Genomic DNA, 23,481 nt, shown 5'->3' on the forward strand with positions numbered 1-23,481 from the left:
ATTATAAACTCTCTAGTGGTGCTCCGGATACCTTATGCTTCATTCTTTGCTGATTCCTTTCCTAGTCTCCTTGTTTCTTGTCATCTTATTACTTTCTTTATTATTTTTTAGTTCTCGTTATATTCTTCACCTTTATTCGTACCAATTACCGAACAAGCTCTTCACTGTGATGGGGCTTTGGTACCGTGGGGCTAGTTAGCGGCACACTATAGGACAGGCAGAAGGGAACCTGAAGTCACGTGCTGATTAGCAATGGCCCCTGGCATAGCTCTACATCTACCAAGGTAGGTAGGTAGAACAACTTGTCCTCCGATTGACGACTTGCTGGTGAACTGGCCCTCGACATTCTGGCGCAGCGTCGCCCACCGCACCACAAACATGCCAACCGTTCGCGGCTTCAGCAGTGTCAAAGCACAGTCCTACCTTCTGCGCTTACCTTTGTTTACCAGAGCTATCGTCTTGATTATACTACTGCTCTCACTTCTCAGCCTACCAGGATTCTGGGACGTACAAGCATGGGGCTCTCTGGTTCCTAGCAAGGTATCGCTTTTCGCGGGTATGTATTATCGACTGGAAAAGTTTCGGGACCGCTTGCTGATAGACTGTAGCGCATCGTATCAATACATTTCCGCTGATTCACCTGAACGTTTTACATGCGATTTTAAATGTGGTCGCGTTGACGCCCTTGATGGAACGCTTCGAAAACGAATACGGCACATTAACTTCACTGGCACTTTTTTTCGGGCGTGAGGGTTTATTCCCCTTGAATACTACACCGATACAGAATACTGATCGAAGCAGCTTTGACCACGGTCCCCGCGGTATTGTATCTTGTCATCGAGTCCGGTATTTTGCGACTGAATAATGCCATTATGGGCGCAAGGTATGGCTGAGCCACGACTGAGGTACCCAAACAGATTCACGAGCTAATATATACGTAGTATCTGGGTCTTTCTACTTCTCGGTATGGAGGCCATTCGGACATATCGATCGAACCCGCATCTTATAATCGGCACGCATCATATTCCAACTTGGACGACACCACTACTTTTGGCCTTTGTGATAGCAGCACTGGTCCCGAGCTCAAGTCTTCTCGGGCATCTATGTGGTCTTGGTGTTGGATACATTGGTAATAACTCGTCTCTTGAGCTAAATAATATTGCTAATATTGTCTAGCTGGCCTTGGCTATGTCAAATACATTGCGCCTCCCGAGTGGGCGCTGCGATGGCTTGAGTCGAAGCTGAATCTCCTTGCGATATTGCCTCATTATGTCAGCGTGGATCAAAAGACATATGGCAGATTTGGTGTTTTGCCTTCTAGTAGTCGCATGGGTGGGAGCCCGGCTACTGAATTGGTTGGTAGCACGCAGCGTCTTGGACCTTAGCCTTCCCAAATCTTCAAGGATGGGTGGCGCACTCTTAATGTATACTTCAGTTTATCGGGACAAGTTTCGGTGCATCTTGGATCGGAGTTTCGGCGCTGTTCATTAAACAACAGCCATGCATTAGCAAAATGGGGGTCATATTGTACACACACCTTCTCGCTAGAAAAAGCTAATTTTAATATTACCAACTGGAGCCTCTACAATCCGACAATAGCAGATATAGTTACCATGCTTGTTTCATGTTAATCATCGTGTTCAAGCGAACCTGCCACTGCACATCAACCTGGAGACAAGTGGCCAGTTTTGCTCAGCTACGTAGGCTGTTGGTAGGTACCTAGTACCTCCCGGGGTACCCACACCATGTCAGTCTCCTGGCGATAGGTACAGAGCTACTACCCCTACACACAGCAACGCGACAAGAGGAATTAACAAGAGCGTCGGCCTTCAACACACGCGACGAGTCGCTGCGCAAATAATCAAACATGCCGCGACTACTCTGTTTGTTTTTCAGTCCTTGAGCTAGCTGGCGCAGCTAACGTGTGAACAGCCTCTGCCATGGCGCTTCGGCGCGATCCGCGGATGCTGAAGCTACCTCCATATCTGTCCCTCGTCTGTATCGCTGTAGGTTTTGCCTGGCTTCTCTTACTTCCACTCGAGAATTACTCCAGACGGACGTACATATCCGAAAACGCCTTGCTACCGGGACAAGTGCATACATACTTTGGGGGAAGCGAACAAAACATATTCAGAGCCTACAGACGAGAAGTGGATTTGCTTGAGAACAAAGATAATTACCAGTACGATCAAATATACTCTAATCAGAGAAGACGAAATTACCAGAACTGACCGTGTGTCGCTATAGGATCAATGACCGAATCGAGATTTTCCTAAAAGAAGTCGGCGTCAAAGTTGGGCGACAAAACTATACCTACCATTATGCAGGAAACGAGCATTCTGGTGAGAACATATACGGCATTCTTCAGGCGCCTCGTGGCGATGCTACGGAAGCCATCGTTCTGGTGGCGGCATGGAAGACGGTCAATGACGAAATAAACCGCAATGGAGTCACTCTTGCGCTGACTCTCGCGCGCTATTTCAAAAGTATGCTCCTTTTCCTCACTTGGCCTGCAACGACGTCAACTAAAGTTGCATAGGATGGTCTCTCTGGTCCAAGGATATTATTATTGTCATCCCACCCGATAGCAAAGCTGGGACCCAAGCATGGGTCGACGCATACCATGACGCACACGATCCGGAATACGTTGCCCCGCTGCCGCTGAAATCTGGTGCTCTTCAAGGTGCTCTGGCTCTTGATTACGCAGTGGATCATCGGTTCGAAGCACTGCATATTATTTACGATGGAACGAATGGCCAGTTGCCAAATCTAGATCTGATCAACTCGATGGTCAATATCGCCGGTGGTCAGATGGGCGTTCACACTGCCATTCAAGGTATCGAAAGTCACTCAAACAATTACCAGGACAGGCTGCATACGATTCTGCGAGGTATGATGAGGCAAAGCCTTGGGCTTGCAACAGGCCCTCATAGCAGCTTCATTCCATACCATGTCGATGCAATTACTTTACAACCATACGGAGAAGGCTGGCATGATGAGATGACTTTGGGAAGAGTTATTGAGGGCACTTTTCGGAGCCTGAACAACTTGTTGGAGCATCTTCACCAAAGCTTTTTCTTCTATCTTCTCATGCATAGAGATCACTTTGTCAGCATTGGCACATACCTTCCAAGCGCCATGCTTTTGGCTGCCAACTTCAGCATTATGGCTATTTTCTTGTGGGTTAAGAGTGGACAAGCCCCCGAAACTAAGGTGCAGACTTTGAATAAATCCAAAACATCGGGTACGAAGGAAACCACTCGGGTCGCATCGGCCACTGTTGAGAGAGATCTTTTCTTGCCCATCTCTGTTGTTACCGCCTGCCAGGCGCTTTCCGTCATACCATTGTTCACATTCAACAACATATCTACTTCAGTATGTTCCTTATGCAGTGCGTCTCAGCGAATGGAGAGATATGATGCTAATTATTCCATTGCAGATCTTGTCGCCTACGTTCGCAACATTCACCTTGGCATCAGTGATCTTGCCATGGCTAATATCGCACCTATTGTCGCATTACAAAGCGACAGCCCAGCAATTTCAGCTGATCAAGTCGTTCTCTCTCCTGTTTCTCGGCATGTCCCTTGCTACTTTGGCAACGCTCAATTTCTCTCTAGCATTTCTGGTCGGAATGCTTGCAACGCCTTTCACCTTTGTGCGAACCTCGAGCAACCTCGCTCTTAGGCTGGGGCTTGCCGGCTTATTGACTGCCATTGCTCCACCGGTTATGGTTTACTCCTTCTCGCAGATGCTTGACATATCGGTTCTTGACATTCTGGAAGGGGCTAGCTTTGGTTGGAATGTCTGGGGCATGTATACATCTATAGTAGTCTGGTGCGTGTGGTGGCCGTCCTGGGTACTCGGCATGGTCAATGTAGTTGGTTCTCCTGTAGCTTAGGGGCTACCGACAATGATAGAACATGTCCGCAATTACACATTAGTTGAAAGGGCTTTTCAGCTTTTATTAATACATAATGGCACAGTTGCACTTTGCAAACTGCAACGCTCCACGCGCAGGCGCAATAGTAGCGTTCAGCCAAGTCTGTAGCATGTTGCATCCAGTTCATCCATACTTTCAAGTTTTAGCAAGTGAACTGACCAATGGTCACCTTGTGCAACTTAAGCTGCCCAGACATCCTTGCCGGCCTTCTCGATCCAGTTGCCCAGCTGGTTTACACTCGAGTCCCAATCAAGTAGGCGTTGGCGCATGCTTCCGATCTGCTTCATATCTAGCACCTTTGGCTGCACCCACGTAATCTGCGCTACTCCATTCACCTGGTCGATTGTTCCCCGTAATAGCCCCAGACTCAGAGCTTTCATGATCAAGTGCTCAATCTCTTCCGGGCGAACTTTAGTCTCTTGTGAGATTGTAACGAATGACATGGCTCGATCGTGAGGGGGGCGTCGGAAAACCGCTTCCGTCAGAGCAGCCAAATATATCTTCTGCTTGAGGTGGGTCGAATTCTCGTTCAGCAGCTTGTTGTCGGCAATGTGGTCAGAAAGTGCGCCGTACGCGGCCAAGTCACCGCGGTTGTAGGCAAAAAGAAGATCACGAAGCCAAGAGTCATCTTCGCTGTGTGCGAGAACATCCAGAATTGGGTGAAGGAGAAGCTCGCCAAAATTGTAAATGCTGTTGGACACAAGGGCAGCGACGCTTAAGTAGTATGCTCGTCGGTGGCGTTCGTCTTCGGCCATGGTCGAGAGGTCGATGCATGCGAGGTACAGCAAGGCAGTTCTGTAGTAGTTGGCGAAATCCATCTTTCTCTGTGAATGTTTAGAATTTTGTGACATTGGAAATTTATGTGCAGAATGACTTGCCTGGTAATAGCTTGCGTTTGCGTCGTAAAAAGCCGCGTGCACAATGACTTCTACCGAGTCCAACGAGTCAAGGATACGCTCCGCCGTGTCGAGATCTTTTCTCGCCTCATCAAGCTCACCCAGGCTCAGTTTGACTTGGGCCACAGCAACAGACGCAAAGACAAGAGCGTCTTTGGAATCTTCGGTGTCCACCTTCTTCACGACGGACTGCAGAAATTCAAGGCGCTCTCGGTTGTCTCGCACATCGTTAGTGAAAAATTGACACAACTACCATTTTTTATATATAGATACCTTTGCATTGCGATGCGGCCTTCAGCGCCAGGTCAACCAGTTTCAGCTTGTTGATCTCGTCGGCAAACTTGAGAATAAAGACTCTATAAAACGATAGGCGTTGCGGGGCGCTTCCATCATCGCTGAAGAACTGGACAAGAGCATCAGTGAGCTGGTGCCAAAGCTTTCTCTCCCAATAATTTTCGAAGTCGAGTATCAGCGGTTGAAGCTCCTCCGGCGCGGCGTCCCGCTGTTCGGCGAGGAAGTCGGGAATTGTATCAGCATTCATTGCGACAAGTGCTGCAGTGACTCCGAACTAGCTTGCGAAGCTTGGCGGAAGCTTGGCGCTGAGCAAAGAATGAGTTTGAATTGCCTCGTGGTGTTGCGTCTTTGTGCTGTTGATTGGTCGTGGAGAAGATCAGGTGTGATTGTCAAAGAGCTTCTGCGACTGTGATCCTGTGGCGGCGTCAGGTCCACGCGATGCTCTGGTAGCCTGGAGCAAAGCACGGGCCACTTCTAACTTGTACAGCAGCTACCTTCACGCTTCTACTGGTAAGTTCTGGGTAACTAGGTAGCAACTGTAAGCGTCTGGTCATGTGATAAAGCACGTGACTATCCTTGGCTCCGCTAGCTAGCTCAGGTCATTACATTCAACGAACCCAGGATTGGATCAGAGGTCAGAAGAGCCTATTGAGATTGATTGAGAGGTCATAGCCATTCTTGCATCGATCTTACCGCAGGAATGGTTTCATCTCTGATTGCGGCGCGCTCTGCGCGAAGCATCGTACCCAATGCCGCCCAGAAGCGCTTACTTTCCGACATTGCCATCACCAGGACGGGCAAGCCAATTATTCGCACCGAGGGTGGAAGGTGAGTCTGCAAAATCGACCGGGCCATTGTCCGAGGAGCTAATCTTGGGTACTCCTTAGGTCCTCTCTTGGAGGTTTGGAGACCTTTCCTGATTCGAAATAGCGAGAAAACATCTAATGCTCTATAGGTCACACTGCAACTGTTTTTGGCGCAACTGGTCAGCTCGGTCGATACATTGTGAACAGACTCGGTATGGCAAATGGATAGTGACGGTGGCTAAACGACGGAAGGCTAATGATATCAGCCCGACAAGGATGCACTGTTGTTGTGCCATTCCGTGAGGAAATGACCAAGCGCCACCTCAAAGTGACTGGAGACCTTGGGCGAGTTGTATTCATCGTAAGAACCTCGCACTCATCCTGCCATTGGGCCACATGGCTAACACGCGGGGCAGGAATACGATCTACACAACACAGCTTCCATTGAAGCCAGCGTTCGTCACTCTGATGTTGTTTACAACCTTGTTGGTCGCGACTATCCGACCAAGTGAGCCTTTTCCGTGCATGCGACTTCGGAACTAGCGCTAATCAGTTCAGGAACTTCTCTCTAGCCGATGTCCATGTCGAAGGAACCGAACGCATTGTCGACGCCGTTGCGAAATATGATGTCGATCGTTACATCCATGTGTCCTCGCACAATGCCGACATTGCTTCATCGTCGGAGTTCTTTGCTACGAAGGTACGATAGTAGAGCGCCTACAACACTACCTTTTAGTAACACTATGTAGGGACGCGGTGAAGAAGTTGCCCGAAGCATCTTTCCAGAAACAACCCTCGTTCGCCCTGCTCCAATCTTCGGTTTCGAGGACAACCTGCTTCTGAAGCTCGCTTCCGTGCTTAACCTCTTCACGGCCAACAACATGCAGGAGAAGTTCTGGCCTGTCCACGTAAGTAAAACTCGGTTTCAGCCAAGCTATCAACTAACACCTATAGTCAATCGATGTCGGCGCTGGTCTGGAAAAGATGCTGTACGATGACTCTACTGCTGGTCAGACTTTCGAACTATACGGCCCGAAGCAGTACAGCATGGCGCAGATTGCGGAAATGGTCGACAAGGAAATTTTCAAGCAACGAAGACACGTCAATATTCCGAAGGCTGTGCTTAAGCCCGTTGCTGGTGTTCTAAACAAGGTCCTTTGGTGGCACACTATGTCAGCTGATGAGGTGGAGCGAGAGTTCATCGACCAAGTTATTGATCCTGAGGCCAAGACTTTCCAGGATCTTAGTATCGAGCCCGGTGACGTAGCTAACTTTACCTACCATTACTTGGTAAGTGCTTTGCTGGCTAGTATCTTGATTCTCGTAACAATTCTAACATCAGATTCAGCAAGGATTTCGCAGCCAGAACTACTATGACCTACCCCCGGCTACGGAGAAGGAGAAGCGTGAAGACAAGAAGTACATTCATGTCTTGGACGAATTGTAAAATTGCTGAACCGCTGTCTACCCTGTCTGTGTATGTATATAGAGCCTTCTTCTAGATGAAATGCTGGGGGCCAAGTGGCGTACAGTTAATCGATTGTCTTCTTTCTTCCAATTTATCCGTTCCTTGTTGGGTGCTTTCCTCTGTATTTAAATGGGCTCATTGTTGAATACCAGGTAATGACGATGCTGAGCCACAACGGAACTGGTCGAAGAACGTAGTCTGCCCGCTTGAGCCTTTGGTCTAGAGGACTATGAGCATCGTATCGAAAGACACAATTTCGTAGGAGTAGGAGTTTTTAGTTTCAAGTTTGTGATGGGCATTGCAGTACGATACATGTAACACATCCATTGATAACGCCAGTATGCATCCTGGAGCGCGCCGCAACTACGATGCTAGAGTAATCCCCGGACAGAGGCTAAGCCAACAATCTCACTACAGCTACAGGCCCACGCAGTATTTCCGTAAGGTATTGCCGTTGACACCCTATGCCAGAGATCGAATAATATAGAAAAGAAGATACGCCTGGGCACCGAGAACATCAGATAGGCTAGCCAATTCGACTTTGTGGTCGTTGAACTTAAACCACTGAAATACGAAAGTCAGGATATTGCAAGATCTGTGAATGAAGAGCAAACTAACCTGGTCGCCTACGCGGCAGTACGAAGTATAGTGCCCCGTTTCGAGCTCTCCAACATGGACAACGACGCTGAGAAGGTCGTATACACATGATCGCTGCAGTTCCATATTCTCTCGGCTGTCGCGGCTACGAACCCGATTTGTGTATGGAAGCATATTTAGCTGCAGAGGAAAGTCTACTGGCACGTCGACTTTGGAGGCGGCATGATCGTGACGTCCTTGCTTATACTCGAATCGCTAATGTATGGCAATTTAGTCATTTGCGGTCAAGCTGTATATTTGAAGAGTAGTTACCTTGAGTTGTATAGAGAGCACGTTTGGGAGGCGCTTAACGCTTGTGTAGCGTCGCGCTTGCTGCGTCGAGGCACAGTGATGGCATCGATACTCACACTTATCTGATTTGATATATTCCTCGTCAAGACAGGCTGTCAGAGTAAGACTGTGGCTTTTTTGCCCGGCTTTTTTGCTCCTCCTCTGCGCTAGGCTGTCGAGTCCCACGCTCAGGTCCAAAAATGACTGCACGGTATTGCTGGAGCTGTTGCAATTTTGGCACGTGGTCGTCGTTTGCATCTTCCCGTAAAAGGTCTGATGAATAATGCAATTGCAGCTATGCTCGCTCCCAATCTCAGGCTTCTTGCCATCGCCATTACGTTCATGCAAATCTTCGGCAAGAAACTGGAAGAATTCGTGAGCGTCTTGTTCTTTGGTTGTCACAAGATTTTCAAACGCTTTCTTCTCTGATATCCAAAAACCAGACAGGATGTTTGCGGCTGTATAACCATTGGTGTTCTCCAGGGCATAAAAATCTTGGAACATGTCATCCATAGCGCAGCTCAAGCAGTGAGGCACGTTACATTCGTTGCTTTGATGCCCATCGCTCAGGTAGAAGTTCCGTAGAAGGGGGTTGTGTAGAAAGCTCTGTAGAACAACATTTTGGTAGCATGTCGCTCCCGCGTTGTATATGCCTCGAAGACCATCCGCGCGACAAGAAGCGAGAGTCGTATTCGACGAAATGTACCTCGGGTCGTCTTTAATCGTGTCGGTGAAGAGCTCGTCATGTTTCCTCTTGCGTCCTTCAGGAATGTTAGCTTTGCTTGAACCCAAATATCGCGTGACCTTTACCAGAGAATGAGCCGGTTCCGATTTTGCGCAAACGTAGTTCTTCGAGAGTAGGGTCCCAGACCAAGTCGTCGCAGATTTGGCAGTACAGCGCTCCATTTCGAGAGTCAACATCTGAAATATAAGTCAGGTGAACATTCGCGTATGTTGAGACCAGTATTTACAGAATCTGTGTGATTTTTTGTTTCCATGCCCCAATCTGTCTTCTTCAGAAACTGTAGTCGGGCATTGGAGACAAAGATAATTGGAAGTCAGTGTAGTAATCGGTCGGCCTTCTTTGTTTGTGGAAGTTTGCGGGACAATCGGGTTCGTATCGAATATTCCACGAAGTATCATCTTGTAATGCGCTATCGAACTGTTCATCACTTCTTGCCCTTGTGACAGCAGTAGCTGAACGTGTTCTAGGTAAGCAGGGTTAGCTATCCATCTGCGGTAGAGAGCCGGCTTCCTATCGTACCGCATCCGAACATAGGTGATCCAGGCGTGGGCGACTTCACACGAGCATTTCGTGGAGATGCAGGAGTAACTGGTCGGCTAGACATGGTGTCCAACTTTGATGACCAAACGTCTGTCGCGTAGGGCGTGTCACAAAGTGGCAAGTTGCTTGAGTGTGCAATAGATTTGCACCGTCGCTGAAGATGGTCTGCTTCGATAACCTGATGTATTTCGATCGTCCAATGGAGTATCGGACAGTGTTCCCGTCGAGCGCGAGCCGGGAAGGTTACTTCAGGATTGATGAATAGGGATACCTCCACCACAGTGTGGCTCCTGGGGCTAGCACCCAGCACTTGCTACCGGTGCTAGATGCTCGCGTTTCGATTTAGTGTGAAGTATGATTGCAGAGCGGCCAATTGCTGCAATTTTGTGTGGACTTGAACGTTGTAGTGATTCTTTTGCTTTGCAATCACTGGCAACAGCTGTGACAAGCACATTAAAACGCTACGCCATCGAGCCCAATTCAGCATGGTCCTTTATCGATAACAGTCGTTGCGGAAGTGGATAAATTCCGCTACCGCCGAATGGAACGGGATCCGTACATGCGTTCGATCAACATAGTTTGACAAAAAGACTAAGCGTACGAAATTAATTATATCCTTTGCAATCATTCATTCTAGCAGTTCGTAATCGAGAGCTTGGTACAAGTCTAACAGCGGGCTACGAGTAATACGTTACACCGTCACGTATTACATACGCAGTTCAGTGGCGTATCAGTGGCGCAGCCGAGGTTCCTGTTTTGTACGGACCGTGTCTTTATCATCTCCGCATTGACGCCCCAGAATGATGCAATTCTATCTAAAGCTCGCATCTCAACGAAGCAGCTTTCTTACTCTCTTCACATCAAATTGACCATTACGGTTGCGCGCGGCAACAATATTGAAGGCCTCCTATCAGCTATCATCAAACGCTCCAATTCGAGCGGCGACAATGAATCTGACTCCACTACCGGACGTGAAGCGGCTGAGTCCGGTGTGTATTCGAATTCTAGGTGGTAACCCTGGCAAATTCACGCTGCAGGGAACGAATACATATCTGCTTGGCTCCGGAAAGCGCCGCATATTGATAGACTCCGGAGAGGGAAAGTCAGCGTGGGCTGCGTCGCTGAAGGAGGTTCTTCAGGCGGAGGGTGCAACTGTTGATACGCTGTTGCTTTCACACTGGCATCATGATCATGTTGGTGGCATAGACGATCTGCGCACGATTGCTCCGCAGGCCGTCGTCTACAAATTCGACCCAGAGGATGGACAGGCTGCAGTCAAAAATGGCCAAACTTTTCAGACAGACGGTGTTACGCTAACAGCGCATCACATGCCTGGACACACGGTGGACCATTTAGTCTTTACTCTGGCAGAAGAGGACGCGATTTTCACCGCAGACAATGTACTTGGCGAAGGTACAGCTGTCTTTGAAGACATGGCGACGTATATCAACAGTTTACATAGGATGAAGACCCTGTTCCAAGGTAGAGCATACCCCGGCCATGGTGAGCTTATCAGCGATGGTAGAGCAAAAATTTCCGAGTACATCAGCCATCGCAAGCAAAGGGAAGAGCAGGTGGTTCAGGTTATGAAAACTGGCAGCCGGAAATGTACCGCGATGGAGATAGTAAAGGTTGTCTACAAAGACGTACACAAAGATCTACACCCGGCGGCTTGCGCCGGTGTCGTGCAGATATTGAGAAAATTAGAGCAGGAGGGTCGGGCAGCAAGGGTAGAAGGCGGCGGCGATGGCGACCTGTGGATGTTAACGGGCCAAGCAGCTTTATAAATCAAATGAACGAAGATTTCACTGCGTCGATCATGCGCATCGCAATGGTATTATTATGGGGGAGGTCATTGTAAGGCATAAGTCAACCCATATTGTCATGGTGGCCTTGTTTTGCGATCATCTGACGGTAACACGACTTACAATCAGCAATCAGTATCGAGAGGAAGAGAGGCGTGGGCGCCTTAACGAGAGCTCCTTTAGCTAATGCGGAATCCGTTGGTTCTATAGATAATTATGCAGCCGATATGAAGGCACGTTGAGCGGTGTACTGCAGCCCATTGGCTGGTGTTCATTGTCCGCAATATCGTTCTGGTTTTGAGACATTCCCGGTAATGCCGGCCGGCGCGGGTTAAGCCATGGTGTAGTTGTCACACCGCCAAAGAGCAGGTGACTCGATGACGTTCGACAGAATTACGTCCGTGACCCGCCAGTCACTGACAATCACATCCGAGGGCGCCGAGCCAGAGTAGGATGAGTGGTTGAAGAAAACGGACACACGGCTTTCTCGGCTCCGATGAAGCGCGATACTGGTTAAATAAACTATCTATGATTAGCGAGCGAGAGATCAGGTCACCCGAGTTCAGTCTGGGCAGAAGCAAGAGCTAGAACGATGGAGATTGGTTGCTCTACAAGGCGGCCAATGCAAGTGCTACCTGGTCAAGGTCAGGCCACCGTTCTCGGACATGGTGGCAATGCAGGGCTGATTTGTGTGGCGTGTAGGAGTTTTAGCTTGCTCACCAGTACAATATGCCTTTTTAACCCTCATTACCGTCATTACCCTGGAGACGTCGAGAGCATGAGTGGCTGAGACTTGTTGGGCCAGGTTCTACCACGGTTTACGAGACCGTTATGACAAGCATACTAAGTGGTTGCGACAGACGCACTGCCTTATTCTTCGTAGCCTTCCAGAAGCCATATCCCTTTTGGGTCAGAGTCTCTTTCAATTTCACCCTGACAGCTTTCTCATCATCCACGAATAGAGCATCTTGTTAGAGCCAGCCTTCTGATCGATGTAGCACTCCTGGTGGGTTGGCATGACCATTGGCAGGAGATGAACAATTTAGCCCGGCGATGTGGGGAGGCGGACCCCGGGAGAGGCGGAAATATTTTGGTCATAATTTATAATGGCGGAGACTCTTGACTGAACTACGATTTCCTAAACAGCCACGACAGCTCCATCTTCTACAATCAGTCGCCGACTCAGGATCAACATTGATTGGGCGTAAGTAACCATGCACGTCCACTTGATGTGGCAATGCGTCATGGGATGAAGCGAGAAAGCAGCCGAGAGGCAGCTTCGCGCCGAATGAGCCAACGTTTTAGTAATAAGTACATTAGCGCAGTAGCCTGACTAGCGAAGCCTAACAATCAATCGCCTTCAGATTTTCTTTCTCGGTCTGATTATGTATCTTCCTAGGCCATACGGGTGTAGAGCAGAAGTGGCCAGGGGCCGTTGTCGAGAAGAAAAAAAGTGTCAGGTAGTCAGATAGATACCAGTGGGGTACGGCCAGCACTGCAACTAGGAGCATATCAGCCACCTTCGATGTTTGATTTCCAAATATACGTGAGCGGAGTAATGCATGTAGCTGGCTGCTGGCTGCTGACTGCTGGCACAAATTTCCCGCTTTATCAGGGTGGGGCAGCAAGAGTCCGGATCGTCCGGGTCGAAGTTGGTAGTCGGGGTCACGAGGCTCTAACGTGCTGCAGTGCGTGGCAAAGCTCGCGCTCCCTCGCGAAAAGCTGGGCAGGGAGTAAAATTACATGCACCTGATGACAACTCGCGCGGCATTTCTTGCACTTACGGTGACGGCAGCGAATACTGGATATGAATAGAAGTCTAGGAGCCTCGCCAGCCAGTTGGAAGCGGTAAATTTGCCAGGCCAGTGCCGAATCGTGGCTTTCATTTCACTACTCATACTGCTTCTGTGAGCTTCTTGAGCATCAGGAAGAGCATCCCGATCAGACGGCTGGCCGACTAGTTATAGTTTGCCCGCGGCGAAGCAGCTAAATAGTACTGCCTATTAATAAAGATACTCCGTCGTTGATATCGCCAGTAGTCCTGTGGCGGCCTAAAGCCCGCCTGTCGGTAGGTAGTGCGTACCGGCACTTGGTAGCAGCCATTGGGACTCACCACGCCACTTTTTTGTCATCCAGCCTTTCTGGGGGGGTTAAAGTATCTGTCTCACTCGTCTTTTTGTACGTATTACCGCCCCGCTTTGTGCTTCTCGAATTCTAGCTTGGGCTCGGCTCAGGTTGGCTCGCTCGGGAGCTGTCGCCCTGGACTCGGTGACAACATCGCTTTTCGCGCCTGTGACCAGCCAGCCCAGCTTTTGTGCAAGAAGAATTGCAATGGGTCCACACATACTCCGTGCAGTATTTCTTACTTTCACCCAGGTTTCGAGCCATGTTCGGAAGCGCCGGAGCGTACATGCTCAACTGATGAGGACCTCGTTGTTTACATAGCAGTGTACATCCAGGTAACTCCACGCCAGCTCCCTTGACAATTCTTGTGGCCCTTCCTCTAATAAATGATGTTGTTCCCGCTCTTGCCTCTGGTCTATGCTACTTCTCTCCCCATCTACCATCAAAGCTGCTCCCATTCTTTCCTCCATCGCAGTTAGCTGCCATCTCAGCTTCAAGCTCCGTTTTCAAGCACGTACGGCGCAAATCAACCCGCCGCCTGCTCCTCATATCTGTTGCTATACCAACCTTCGTGGTTGTAGCTTTGGCGCCTATTTTCCTGTTGGACATCGAGTTCCATACAACAACTTCGTCGCATCGTAGCCTTGTGTAGCTTTGCACCTCGCGACCTGGTTGCCCAATGGCTTCGACAAACACAATTGGAGGGGCCGGCCACAGCCTTCCATTTGTTTTCTACTTTTTGGCCGCTGTTACTTCTGTCCTGGCTCATGTCGAAAAGGCAGAAAGCATGCAAGGTCACGGTGGCACAATAGACGAAGCGGCATTCAAAAATGCGACTGAATACCCAAGCACCTATTTTGCGCACACTAAACATGTCGGCACAATATATGCCCATATCACACTTATGGTTCTAGCCTGGGTTTTTGTTTTGCCAATTGGTAGGCCTGCCCTTTCGGTTTCCTTGCCCCTACCTCTCCATCAAACTCGTGCTAATTTGGCGCCTTTAAGCTGTGATGCTTTCAATTGCGAAGTCTAGATATACACTCACTGTTCAGCTCGTTTTTATTGCTGTCAATGCAGTCGGTATTTCTATTGCTACTGTGTATAATGCCCTCACGCCTGATCTCTATCCCAACAATGCGCACCATAAGATTGGCTGGATCATTACCTGGATCACGGCTGCCCATACTTTGGTTCAGCTTGCGGGCCGACTCACCGATACTTGGAACAACAAGACCTCGCGTGCTGGCTACCAAATACTCCACTCGCTTCCGCCTGAGCGTGATTCTACTCCGTGTGCGCAAGACAGCTACTATTGCCAGGAGGGCCGAGCATCCAACGATAGCGGCCAGGGAACGGCTTCGCAGTCATCTTCTGTTCGCAGCGACTCTGCTTCGACCATATGTGCGGACGATGGCGGCGGCATTCGAAGCGAATATTCCAAGGAACACGGCGATGATAATGACGATGACGAATTCGGGACTCTGCCGCTCTCTTCTCCCACTCCAGTGGCCAGAATTACACGGATTCTATCTCACAGCATCTGGAAATATGTTGAGATGGGATACAAATTGGTAGATCGCGTTATTCTACCATTTGGTTTTATTGCACTGACTACCGGAATTGTTGCCTTCGCTCGCTTTTTCGTAAGTCTGTTGTTAAGACTAGTCGTCTCTGTTGAGCGTGCTTTTTCTAAATTTCAATTCACAGGAAGGACACGCGATCTTTGGAGGGCTTGCGCATTGGATTAAGGGCGGAGTTTTATTTTGGCTTGGGCTTTTCAACCTCGGTCGATGGTCTGGCAGCTTCGCAGAGCTTGGCTGGGCTTGGAATCTTAGGCCAAAGGCGAGCAGCCAGCAGGAACAAAAATTCCGCCCGTCTGCTGAATTTGTAGAGAGCTCTCTCATTTTGTTCTATGGCTCGACAAATATTTTCCTGGAACATCTGGGCGGCTGGGGCGGTGAATGGACAGCGCAAGATCTTGAGCACATGGCTATTACCGTGCTGTTCATCGGAGGTGGTCTGGTAAGTTGATTGACTTGTGGCACTCAAATCCCACATGGCTCTGATTGTTTCGTAGTGCGGTATGTTGGTTGAGTCAAGTCATATTCGCGATTTGCTCAACACCACTACCACTGCTGTGCCGATTCATTCGTATTCCAACGAAGAGCAAGAACGCCTCGAGGCGCCTGAAACGTACGAGCTCTCTTTGAACCCCATCCCAGCTCTAGTCATTCTTCTCCTTGGCATCATGATGAGCTCCCATCATCAGGCAACCACGACAGCAAGTATGGTTCACAAGCAATGGGGCACACTGCTACTTTGGGCATCTGTGGCGCGTGGCCTCTCTTATGTGCTGCTCTATCTCAAGCCACCGAAGTCAATCTTCCCGTCTCGCCCACCTACAGAGCTCCTGACCTCTTTCGGCCTTATTGCCGGTGGTATCATCTTTATGGCTAGTGTAAGTCTGCCATTCTCGACCTTGTTTTCTCCTCTTCTAATACATGTATCAGAGTGCAGATACCGTGAATGGCATGATTCATTACGACCTGGACGCCATGTTCTTCTACACGATTACCATGGGGCTGGTAGGGCTTCTCATGGCCTGGGAAATTACCGTCCTGTCGATCAAGGGGTGGGCTGTTCGCAAAGAGCTTGCTCTAAGTGGCTGGCCTCTTTGACGCAGGCCTGGCGTTTTTTGGCGGGCTACTTTTGTCTTGTATTTTTTGTGTGGCTTGTATCTTTACGCTGCCACCTTCTTCGGCGTTTTCGAATCACTCTTTTATCGTCGATACTACTGGTGGTGTTCACCGGGCAGAACTGTACCGATGGTGAGTTCATGTAGCGAATACTTTAGTCACGATAGTCTCAATATAGATAGTCTTTGTTCAATTTCCATCATGTCGTCTCGTTGCATTTTGCTAGATATATTTTTAATTTTCAGCTTTGCATGGCCTGCCGTGTCTCTCCCCTCTTCAAGGGTTATGTTTTCCTCTTCTACCGTGTGCGTTTTGATTCCAAGCCGCTCCAGCATTGCTACTTGGCGCATCATCCGCTCGCAAGTGGACATGCCATCTTTCGCAAGCACGCGTACTCGTTTCCTATCTGGCGCATTGGTGAGTTCGTGTCGCTCACTCTGCCCGGCGCCAAATACAGGACTTGCTGCCTCCTTCAGCCGCTGGTAGCTTTATGTGTTTCTGCTTGCGTTCACAAATGCCGCGCACGTTTCTCAAGATTCCTTGTCTTCCATCAGGTCTGTGTGGGTTGCTTGCTTAGTAGACTATCTGCAGGTCCGGTGCGCTCAATTCATCGCTTGCTTTTCTCGTCCTTTGTCTGCTTTTCGTATGCTTGGACGATTCGCTTCTTGTCATCTTTGGGGAATTGAGAACTGCCTTGTGCCAACGCATGGACTAGAAACGGCACAGAATCGGCCCTGAAATCATCCGCGTTGCGGACCTTGTCTAGATCCTCAGACAACTCCTGTGTGAGCCGCTGGAGGTAGCTGGAGGAAAATACGTGATTCATATTCGTTTCCGTCATGTTTGTGGATGCTTGGGAAATGCCGATATATATGCAGGTACGTGTGGATATTGTTGTGCGGACTCGAGATGAAGCCAGAGCTGGTGTGTACGGGAAGGAATTTTCGTTCTACTTGCTTGTGTGGCTGGCGTAGCCTCCACTACTTGCTCGTGGTCCACCTGCCTACCCCATAGCAAGTCTCGTGAGTTGTTGTTCTGGGTGATGTTGTGCCAGATAGAATATGTGAACACGTGCATATCGGCCTCCTGAAGGTGGCTGTTTCCCGTGCAGTCTATCTACTCAGCTGTGATTCGGCTCTATGCAGGTGACTTTTTTTTTTGTTGCAAACGTGTAACATGTTAGGCCGTGGTGCACACTCAGGCAGGCTTGGCCTCTTTTCGTGCGGGGCATTGGAAACGCCTCGTCGTTTGCAGTGTATACATCCTGTCATATAACCATGCTAAGGCACCTAGCTATATCATAATTTTTTTTTACTGGAAAGTGCTAGATGTGTCGAGAGGCCAACCAGGCACGAGTAATATATATTAAACCCCAGAGTGTATTTTAGCCTTTTAAAAAAAAAATCGCAACCAGGTACTCCTACTGGGCGCATTTTCAGTGCGTGCAATAATTTCCCGACGAACACACGGCTCAAATGTAGCGGCAGAGGCAGAGTGGCGTGTGGAAGAAAAAGGACATCGGAAGACTCGGGCAACATAGAAATGCATTGAGCGTGAAAGATAACAAGCATACTCTAGCGAGAGCATGGCCCTTTTTCAAACCCCATTCCCATCCATTATCATGAACATAAGGCACACAAAAGAAAGGGCAACAGTGTGGCAAGCATACGAAGAAGAAGACAGAACTAGCAAATATAATATACCCTCAGGAGGCGCAAATGGCATAATACAAGGCGTCCATCCCTGAATCAATATGCAGCCAGGCCACCTACAAGCTAGACGAAGCCCCACGGTAAGACTCGACGAAGTTGGCGCCAAGGGTCACTCGCCTGGTACAAGCTCTGAGCTCGGTATGATAACACGCACCAGGAAGACGAAACGCACACAAGTCTACCTCAGACAAGGGAAAACAGTCTCGCGCCCGCACAACGTGGACTGCAGCCACGGCATAGCCACCGCCCGCGGAATAAAAATATACGCGGCAGCTAGAAAGGGCCCGAATACTCCAGGCATAGATAGAGAGAAAAAAAAAAGAAAGATCGATGACCATCGTAGCGACTAAACTTAGCTCGTTGGGCTTCGGACCCGACTCCCCACGATGAGCGTGGCCGAATCATGGAATCCACAGGTCACGAAGAGTCAAGTGCTTCGTCTTCGACAGTCATACAAAACTCGTTCTATCAGAGAAAGTGACAAGATCTTTACTCTGTGTGACGGCAGGCTGCAACCCCATGTGCTGTAGTAGGGAGACGCGGCTATTGCGAGAGCACATCTGTGTGGTGGTTGTACGAGGACAACCGATTTCGTACTCGAAGGCTACCCTAGTAGCAGCCGTGTCAGATAGAAGCGGAGAACTAGCCACTGATATTCACATGATCGCACATCACCTCCATACCCCTAATATGGCACTGAATGCTGTCACAGCTTATCCGTTCACTGCCGTTTCGCATAATAGGGCATACAGCCCAACATGTTTGGAGAAGGTGACACATATATTTGAGAGGACATCGCAACACTGGGAATGTCAGGATTGATATGATCCTAGAGGGATATCGGCCCGATGCCGCGTAACCCGAACTAATCACAGCCCGAATCAATATCCACAAAACACCGAGTAATTGTTGCCTGTGTTAGACAATCAGCTATTACGTCGTTTTCCGAGCACAGAGTAACTGATATGGCTATATAGAAACGCAAGGTCGAGGTGCTACCTATTGGTAACTATTCAAAGCCTTTCCCAGCCCGGAGAACTTTTCCTATCGCCCAGAAGAAGCAGCAATCTAAGTACATCAGTATCACACCCGCAACGCTCAGCTCAAATGCAAACTAAAGCATATTTTTCTTCGCCCTTGTCACCGCTACCGTCACAGCCCAAAACTCTCTGGATGTATTGGCTCAGTGCGCCCAACCGTGCTTCGAACCAAGCCTGCCCGAGTCAGACTGTCATCCAAGACTGACTTCAAATGTCCCTGCGGGTAAGTCGCCGTGCCATTCTAGTATACACCGCCGAGAAACGAAGAAACAAGCAGCGTGGAATGGACCCTAACCACCCAGCAGCTCAAAGAAGTTCATCAATACTATAATTGGCTGCGTGACGAGCAAGTGCAGCGGTGGCGACCTGTAAGCACCTTTTGTGTATATTCAATCGCCCGGCTCAATACGCACCCAAAATATGTACCCGCCCAGCTGACAGGAGCGATTTATGGTAGTATGTCCGCTTATCAGTGGGCCTCAGACAAATTCTCATCAGTTGGAGAGCCACTGTAGTTCTTGACAATGCGAACATGCCTTTTCTTTCTGGCAGATATTAGATGTCCTTAGCTCGCCCCAAGTATAACACAGGCTCCGCATGGCTCTCATCTTCCCCATTTCTAAACGAGTGTTGTGTCTGCAACGGGCGGCGTGACATCACAAGCACGCATATGCTATGCTAGAGAATTCTCTGTCCAATATCATACATCATTTTGGAGTGTGTACTAAGGCTGGAACGAACAACGAGACATGAAGCTGGAAGCTATTAGAGAAAATATCATAAACGCTGAGAACAGTTCGTACTGAAATTTCTAGCCATCGCGAAACTTGAAGTTTTGTCCCGTCCAGCCCAAAACTGCAATGATCCAGGTCCAGAATGCTCGGTAAGTCTACAAGTTCCAGACTAGTGAGATATATACTGGAACACAGCAGACACGTCACGTTCCCCGTGCTCCTGTCTCAGCAACAGATCTTGAATAGGCTTCAAACCATCATTGGTGAAATGATTCCATGTGCTTGTATCGCCGTACAAGAGTGCCGGAGCTTTGATGTATTGATTGCCGTCTGGCCGGCATCGTTTGCATTTGAATGTGTCGTGCGTATCGCTTCTTGTGTCAGATCGGTACTGAAAGAGTTCTCTGAGGCTATCGAGAGAGAAATGGCGCTCAACGTCTTCTGCAGAGTCTACCACGCATGACGAAAGGCTTTGTTTGTGCGACTGGCGCTGGAAGATTTTTTCCTCAATCGTACCAGTAGCGATGAACCGATAGACGAAGCAGTCCTTCTTCTGACCGTCACGCCACACACGTGCTAGAGCCTGTTGATCGGCGGCCGGGTTCCAGTCCGGATCGAAGAGAATAAGTCGATTTGCACCGATCAGGTTAATGCCACAGCCGCCCGCCTTGCTGCTCAGCAGAAACACAAACTCATCGCCGTCGGGGTCATTAAAACGGTCCACAAGCTTTTGACGCTTATTAACGTTCATCGTGCCATCAAGGCGTAGGCATCCGTATTGGCGTGATCGACAGAGTTTTTCGAACAAATCTAGTGTCGATGTATAGTTGCTGATTAGAACGATTTTGTCATTTGTATCTTGACGAATGCGAGCCAGCATGCGAGCTAAAACCTGCATTTTCCCGGAGTACCACGGCTTGATATCGCGGTCTCGCCCACGAGCTTCTTTCGGAACATAATCCTCAGGAAAGCGATCTTCAGAGCCCGGCAAATCTTCACCTAGATTGAGAAGATCCGGGTGATTGCAAAGTTTTTTGAGGATGTTGATTGCCTTCAAGGGCTGGCTCCCCTTCCCTCGCAGCAAAGCTTGTATGTCAGGACTGGTGATGAAATAGTTGTAAAGATCGAGCTGAAATGGTGCAAGGTTGCAAAAGACAACGTGCTCGTACTTGACAGGCAAATACTTGGACAGAATATCGTTTGTTCTGCGGATGAGGAACTTATTGACAATTCCAAGCAACTCCGACGTACAAGTATCGCCACGCTTTTTGTCTTGTTCCGAAGCATCTGCGTCACGGCCCCTGAGGATAGGGATTTCGAAGCGTTTTCGGAACTCAAGTCGAGAGCCGAGTAGATCCGGATTCGCAAAACTTGTCAAAGAAAAGTACTCTGTTAGGTCGTTCTGGATAGGGGTACCTGTTAAGATGACACGTCTTGATACATTCAAATTATTCAGCGCGCTGAATGTGTTGCTATCTCCGTTCTTAAGGCGGTGGCCCTCGTCACAGAAAAGCAGACCGATTTTCGTATGCTTGAGTTCTTCCACATTCAGCCGCAATGTTTCGTATGATACAATAATAACAGGCCGTGTGACCGACCTCCCGGATGCTATAGCCCACTGTCGGAGTTGGCGCGTCAATTCCTCCTTGGAGGCTTTCCCGTCGATTGCAAAAGGAGTGATGGCATTAGCACCGAGCCACTTTGTCAATTCGTTGGCCCAGTTTTTCACCAAGCTTGCAGGGCAGACGACAATAGCTTTTTGTATGGTTGGCTTCCCGGCATCTGGTGATTGCTTTAGCAATGTCCATAAAAGTGTAATGCATTGCAAAGTCTTTCCAAGGCCCATCTCATCTGCCATGATGCACCCGTTCGCCTTTTCATCTATGAGGCCAGCAACACAGCGATACATGAATTTGACACCCTCAACTTGATGAGGACGCAAAATTTTGGTCAATTTGGGGTCAATGACGACTGGGACACGCGGATGTTCCTTTTCGACGTTTTTCTTGATTCCTAAGATCTCGGCCAAGCTTTTGTGTACAAGGGGAGAGTCAAGTGTTTGTGAATTTTCGGGCTCTTTGCTATCAGGCACCGGGGCGGGTTGTTCAGTGGTTTTCGGTTTGTCATCAATAGTAGGGTCGTAGAGCACAATCGCGAACTCTCCGCTTGGGTCATGCAAAGGCTTGGCGACAAATACAGCTCCTCGTCTCAGACCCAGAGTCGGCGGAGGTCTGCTTGGGCTGTAGTGGGCGCCAGATTTATCCTTCATAGGAACGGAAAAGGCCTTGCGAAACATCGTTGTTTTATCTTTGGCTTGGAATACCGGGAATCGATTGGCATCCCGCGTTGCCAGTGCCAGTCGGGCCTCGTTGGTATACGGTTTGTCATCATCAGCATTTGCATCAGAGCCTCTGTAGTCGACTCGCTTCCGTTTTCGCGAAGGTCTTTCTGTCGCTGCCACATGGGAAGCCGATCCTGGGCATTTGAATGGCTTATGCAGCTGGCCAACGTTATGCGTACGTTGGTATCGTGTCGGGGGAGCTGCAGCTTTTGGTGTAGAAGTACCCCTGTGCAACTTGTTAGCAGCTGGGTCATAATCAAAGTTGATGCGATGTTCAAATTTGACTCACATATCTGACAGTGATCCAAGATGGCTATTCTGGTTGCGTTGTAGCAAACCTGTCTGTGTGAAGCACTGTCTGTGGTGGCGTTGCATGTTTGTCGCTGGAGACGCGTCGCGCGCCACACCTCGTGGGTCTCCTGTGTCGCGCTGTCAGCTGATTTCCACACGAAAGTACGAAAAAGTACCAAATATTTACGGGCAGTGGCCGGGGCTTGCGCAAGGCCTCGGTTAATACCAACTGAACAGCCATTCTGCAGCATAATATTTTATTATTCAAACTACGACTTTGCCCCCCGGCAATCTGAAAGACAGACACGCCGCAACTACCAGAGCATCCAACTTCGATTCCTACTATTCACACTCCACAAATAGAGCGTTCTGTTTAACCACAATATTTGCATTGCAACTGGATACGAAATAGTCGGACTTTATGCAGCCAATTTGTGTAGCAAAGTTCTGCCGGCTATGTCTAGCGACTTCTGGGCTGGCTATGCCAGCGGCGCTATAGGCATCATAGTTGGCAATCCACTTGACATTGTGAAACTTCGACAACAAACCCAGCATACAGGCAGAACCGCAGCTACTTTCCAGAATACCAAGTCGCTACTCGCTGGTGCTGCAGCACCACTTCTCGGCTACGGTGCGCTGAATGCTATTCTATTCGTATCGTACAATCGAGCAGAATTGGCGCTCAGCCGTGCCCTGGGGGCAGAGAAAAGCCCCGGCATAACTTGGGTAGCTGGTGCTGTTGGTGGCCTTGCAACGTGGGTTGTCAGCGCCCCAACAGAACTGGTTAAATGCAGGGCTCAGGTGGCACTTCCGAGGGCGAAATCTAGCTTCAGTATTGCAAAAAAAATATGGCGCATAGAAGGGACCAGAGGTCTCTATTTTGGAGGACTTGTGACAGCGTTGCGAGACAGTATCGGATATGGATTTTATTTCTGGGCCTACGAGCTCGCGAATCAAAACTGGCCTCTGCCAGACGAAAATAAACGGCTTTCTATCGCAGAGGAAGCCCCACGAGTGATGCTCTGTGGTGGTCTGGCGGGAATTGTTACCTGGGCAAGCGTATTTCCACTTGATGTAATCAAGACCAGACTTCAGACTCAGAGGCCAATGCAATGTCAG

The 23,481-nt window shown here is 49.1% G+C and overlaps 10 protein-coding genes across 10 annotated transcripts; 6 read left to right on the top strand and 4 right to left on the bottom strand.

The window, feature by feature from the left end:
* Positions 1-378: 378 nt before the first annotated feature.
* On the top strand, positions 379-1,385 carry LMH87_005771 (uncharacterized protein; the record flags this gene model as incomplete). The annotated part of the gene is made up of 5 exons (XM_056203552.1): positions 379-556; positions 609-746; positions 802-883; positions 942-1,129; positions 1,177-1,385. The coding sequence occupies 5 exons, from the start codon at positions 379-381 to the stop codon at positions 1,383-1,385; spliced, it is 795 nt and encodes a 264-aa protein (XP_056059000.1).
* Positions 1,386-1,867: 482 nt separating this feature from the next.
* Positions 1,868-3,684, top strand: LMH87_005772 (uncharacterized protein; the record flags this gene model as incomplete). Its single annotated transcript, XM_056203553.1, has 6 exons — positions 1,868-1,883; positions 1,933-2,182; positions 2,248-2,486; positions 2,540-3,244; positions 3,328-3,375; positions 3,440-3,684. The coding sequence occupies 6 exons, from the start codon at positions 1,868-1,870 to the stop codon at positions 3,682-3,684; spliced, it is 1,503 nt and encodes a 500-aa protein (XP_056059001.1).
* Positions 3,685-4,119: 435 nt separating this feature from the next.
* On the bottom strand, positions 4,120-5,377 carry LMH87_005773 (uncharacterized protein; the record flags this gene model as incomplete). Its single annotated transcript, XM_056203555.1, has 4 exons — positions 4,120-4,764; positions 4,819-4,868; positions 4,938-5,054; positions 5,110-5,377. 4 exons carry the CDS (start codon positions 5,375-5,377, stop codon positions 4,120-4,122), a joined length of 1,080 nt encoding a protein of 359 aa, XP_056059002.1.
* Positions 5,378-5,830: 453 nt separating this feature from the next.
* LMH87_005774 (uncharacterized protein) lies at positions 5,831-7,383 on the top strand (the record flags this gene model as incomplete). Its single annotated transcript, XM_056203556.1, has 9 exons — positions 5,831-5,958; positions 6,018-6,031; positions 6,086-6,148; positions 6,203-6,297; positions 6,353-6,444; positions 6,495-6,636; positions 6,686-6,844; positions 6,891-7,226; positions 7,285-7,383. The coding sequence occupies 9 exons, from the start codon at positions 5,831-5,833 to the stop codon at positions 7,381-7,383; spliced, it is 1,128 nt and encodes a 375-aa protein (XP_056059003.1).
* Positions 7,384-7,866: 483 nt separating this feature from the next.
* On the bottom strand, positions 7,867-9,608 carry LMH87_005775 (uncharacterized protein; the record flags this gene model as incomplete). The annotated part of the gene is made up of 6 exons (XM_056203557.1): positions 7,867-7,968; positions 8,023-8,256; positions 8,314-9,092; positions 9,142-9,252; positions 9,303-9,539; positions 9,596-9,608. The coding sequence occupies 6 exons, from the start codon at positions 9,606-9,608 to the stop codon at positions 7,867-7,869; spliced, it is 1,476 nt and encodes a 491-aa protein (XP_056059004.1).
* A 955-nt stretch (positions 9,609-10,563) lies between these two features.
* On the top strand, positions 10,564-11,403 carry LMH87_005776 (uncharacterized protein; the record flags this gene model as incomplete). Its single annotated transcript, XM_056203558.1, has 1 exon — positions 10,564-11,403. One exon carries the CDS (start codon positions 10,564-10,566, stop codon positions 11,401-11,403), a length of 840 nt encoding a protein of 279 aa, XP_056059005.1.
* Positions 11,404-14,224: 2,821 nt separating this feature from the next.
* LMH87_005777 (uncharacterized protein) lies at positions 14,225-16,226 on the top strand (the record flags this gene model as incomplete). Its single annotated transcript, XM_056203559.1, has 5 exons — positions 14,225-14,483; positions 14,554-15,191; positions 15,256-15,570; positions 15,626-16,006; positions 16,059-16,226. 5 exons carry the CDS (start codon positions 14,225-14,227, stop codon positions 16,224-16,226), a joined length of 1,761 nt encoding a protein of 586 aa, XP_056059006.1.
* Positions 16,227-16,774: 548 nt separating this feature from the next.
* On the bottom strand, positions 16,775-17,085 carry LMH87_005778 (uncharacterized protein; the record flags this gene model as incomplete). Its single annotated transcript, XM_056203560.1, has 2 exons — positions 16,775-16,800; positions 16,863-17,085. 2 exons carry the CDS (start codon positions 17,083-17,085, stop codon positions 16,775-16,777), a joined length of 249 nt encoding a protein of 82 aa, XP_056059007.1.
* Positions 17,086-17,997: 912 nt separating this feature from the next.
* LMH87_005779 (uncharacterized protein) lies at positions 17,998-19,511 on the top strand (the record flags this gene model as incomplete). Its single annotated transcript, XM_056203561.1, has 10 exons — positions 17,998-18,036; positions 18,114-18,132; positions 18,669-18,727; positions 18,790-18,811; positions 18,860-18,873; positions 18,934-18,961; positions 19,038-19,131; positions 19,184-19,219; positions 19,302-19,364; positions 19,454-19,511. The coding sequence occupies 10 exons, from the start codon at positions 17,998-18,000 to the stop codon at positions 19,509-19,511; spliced, it is 432 nt and encodes a 143-aa protein (XP_056059008.1).
* A 388-nt stretch (positions 19,512-19,899) lies between these two features.
* LMH87_005780 (uncharacterized protein) lies at positions 19,900-22,446 on the bottom strand (the record flags this gene model as incomplete). The annotated part of the gene is made up of 2 exons (XM_056203562.1): positions 19,900-22,297; positions 22,361-22,446. 2 exons carry the CDS (start codon positions 22,444-22,446, stop codon positions 19,900-19,902), a joined length of 2,484 nt encoding a protein of 827 aa, XP_056059009.1.
* Between the last annotated feature and the right edge of the window lie 1,035 nt (positions 22,447-23,481).

This window comes from Akanthomyces muscarius, chromosome 1 (assembly GCF_028009165.1).
Source record: "Akanthomyces muscarius strain Ve6 chromosome 1, whole genome shotgun sequence".
Taxonomy (NCBI): domain Eukaryota; kingdom Fungi; phylum Ascomycota; class Sordariomycetes; order Hypocreales; family Cordycipitaceae; genus Akanthomyces; species Akanthomyces muscarius.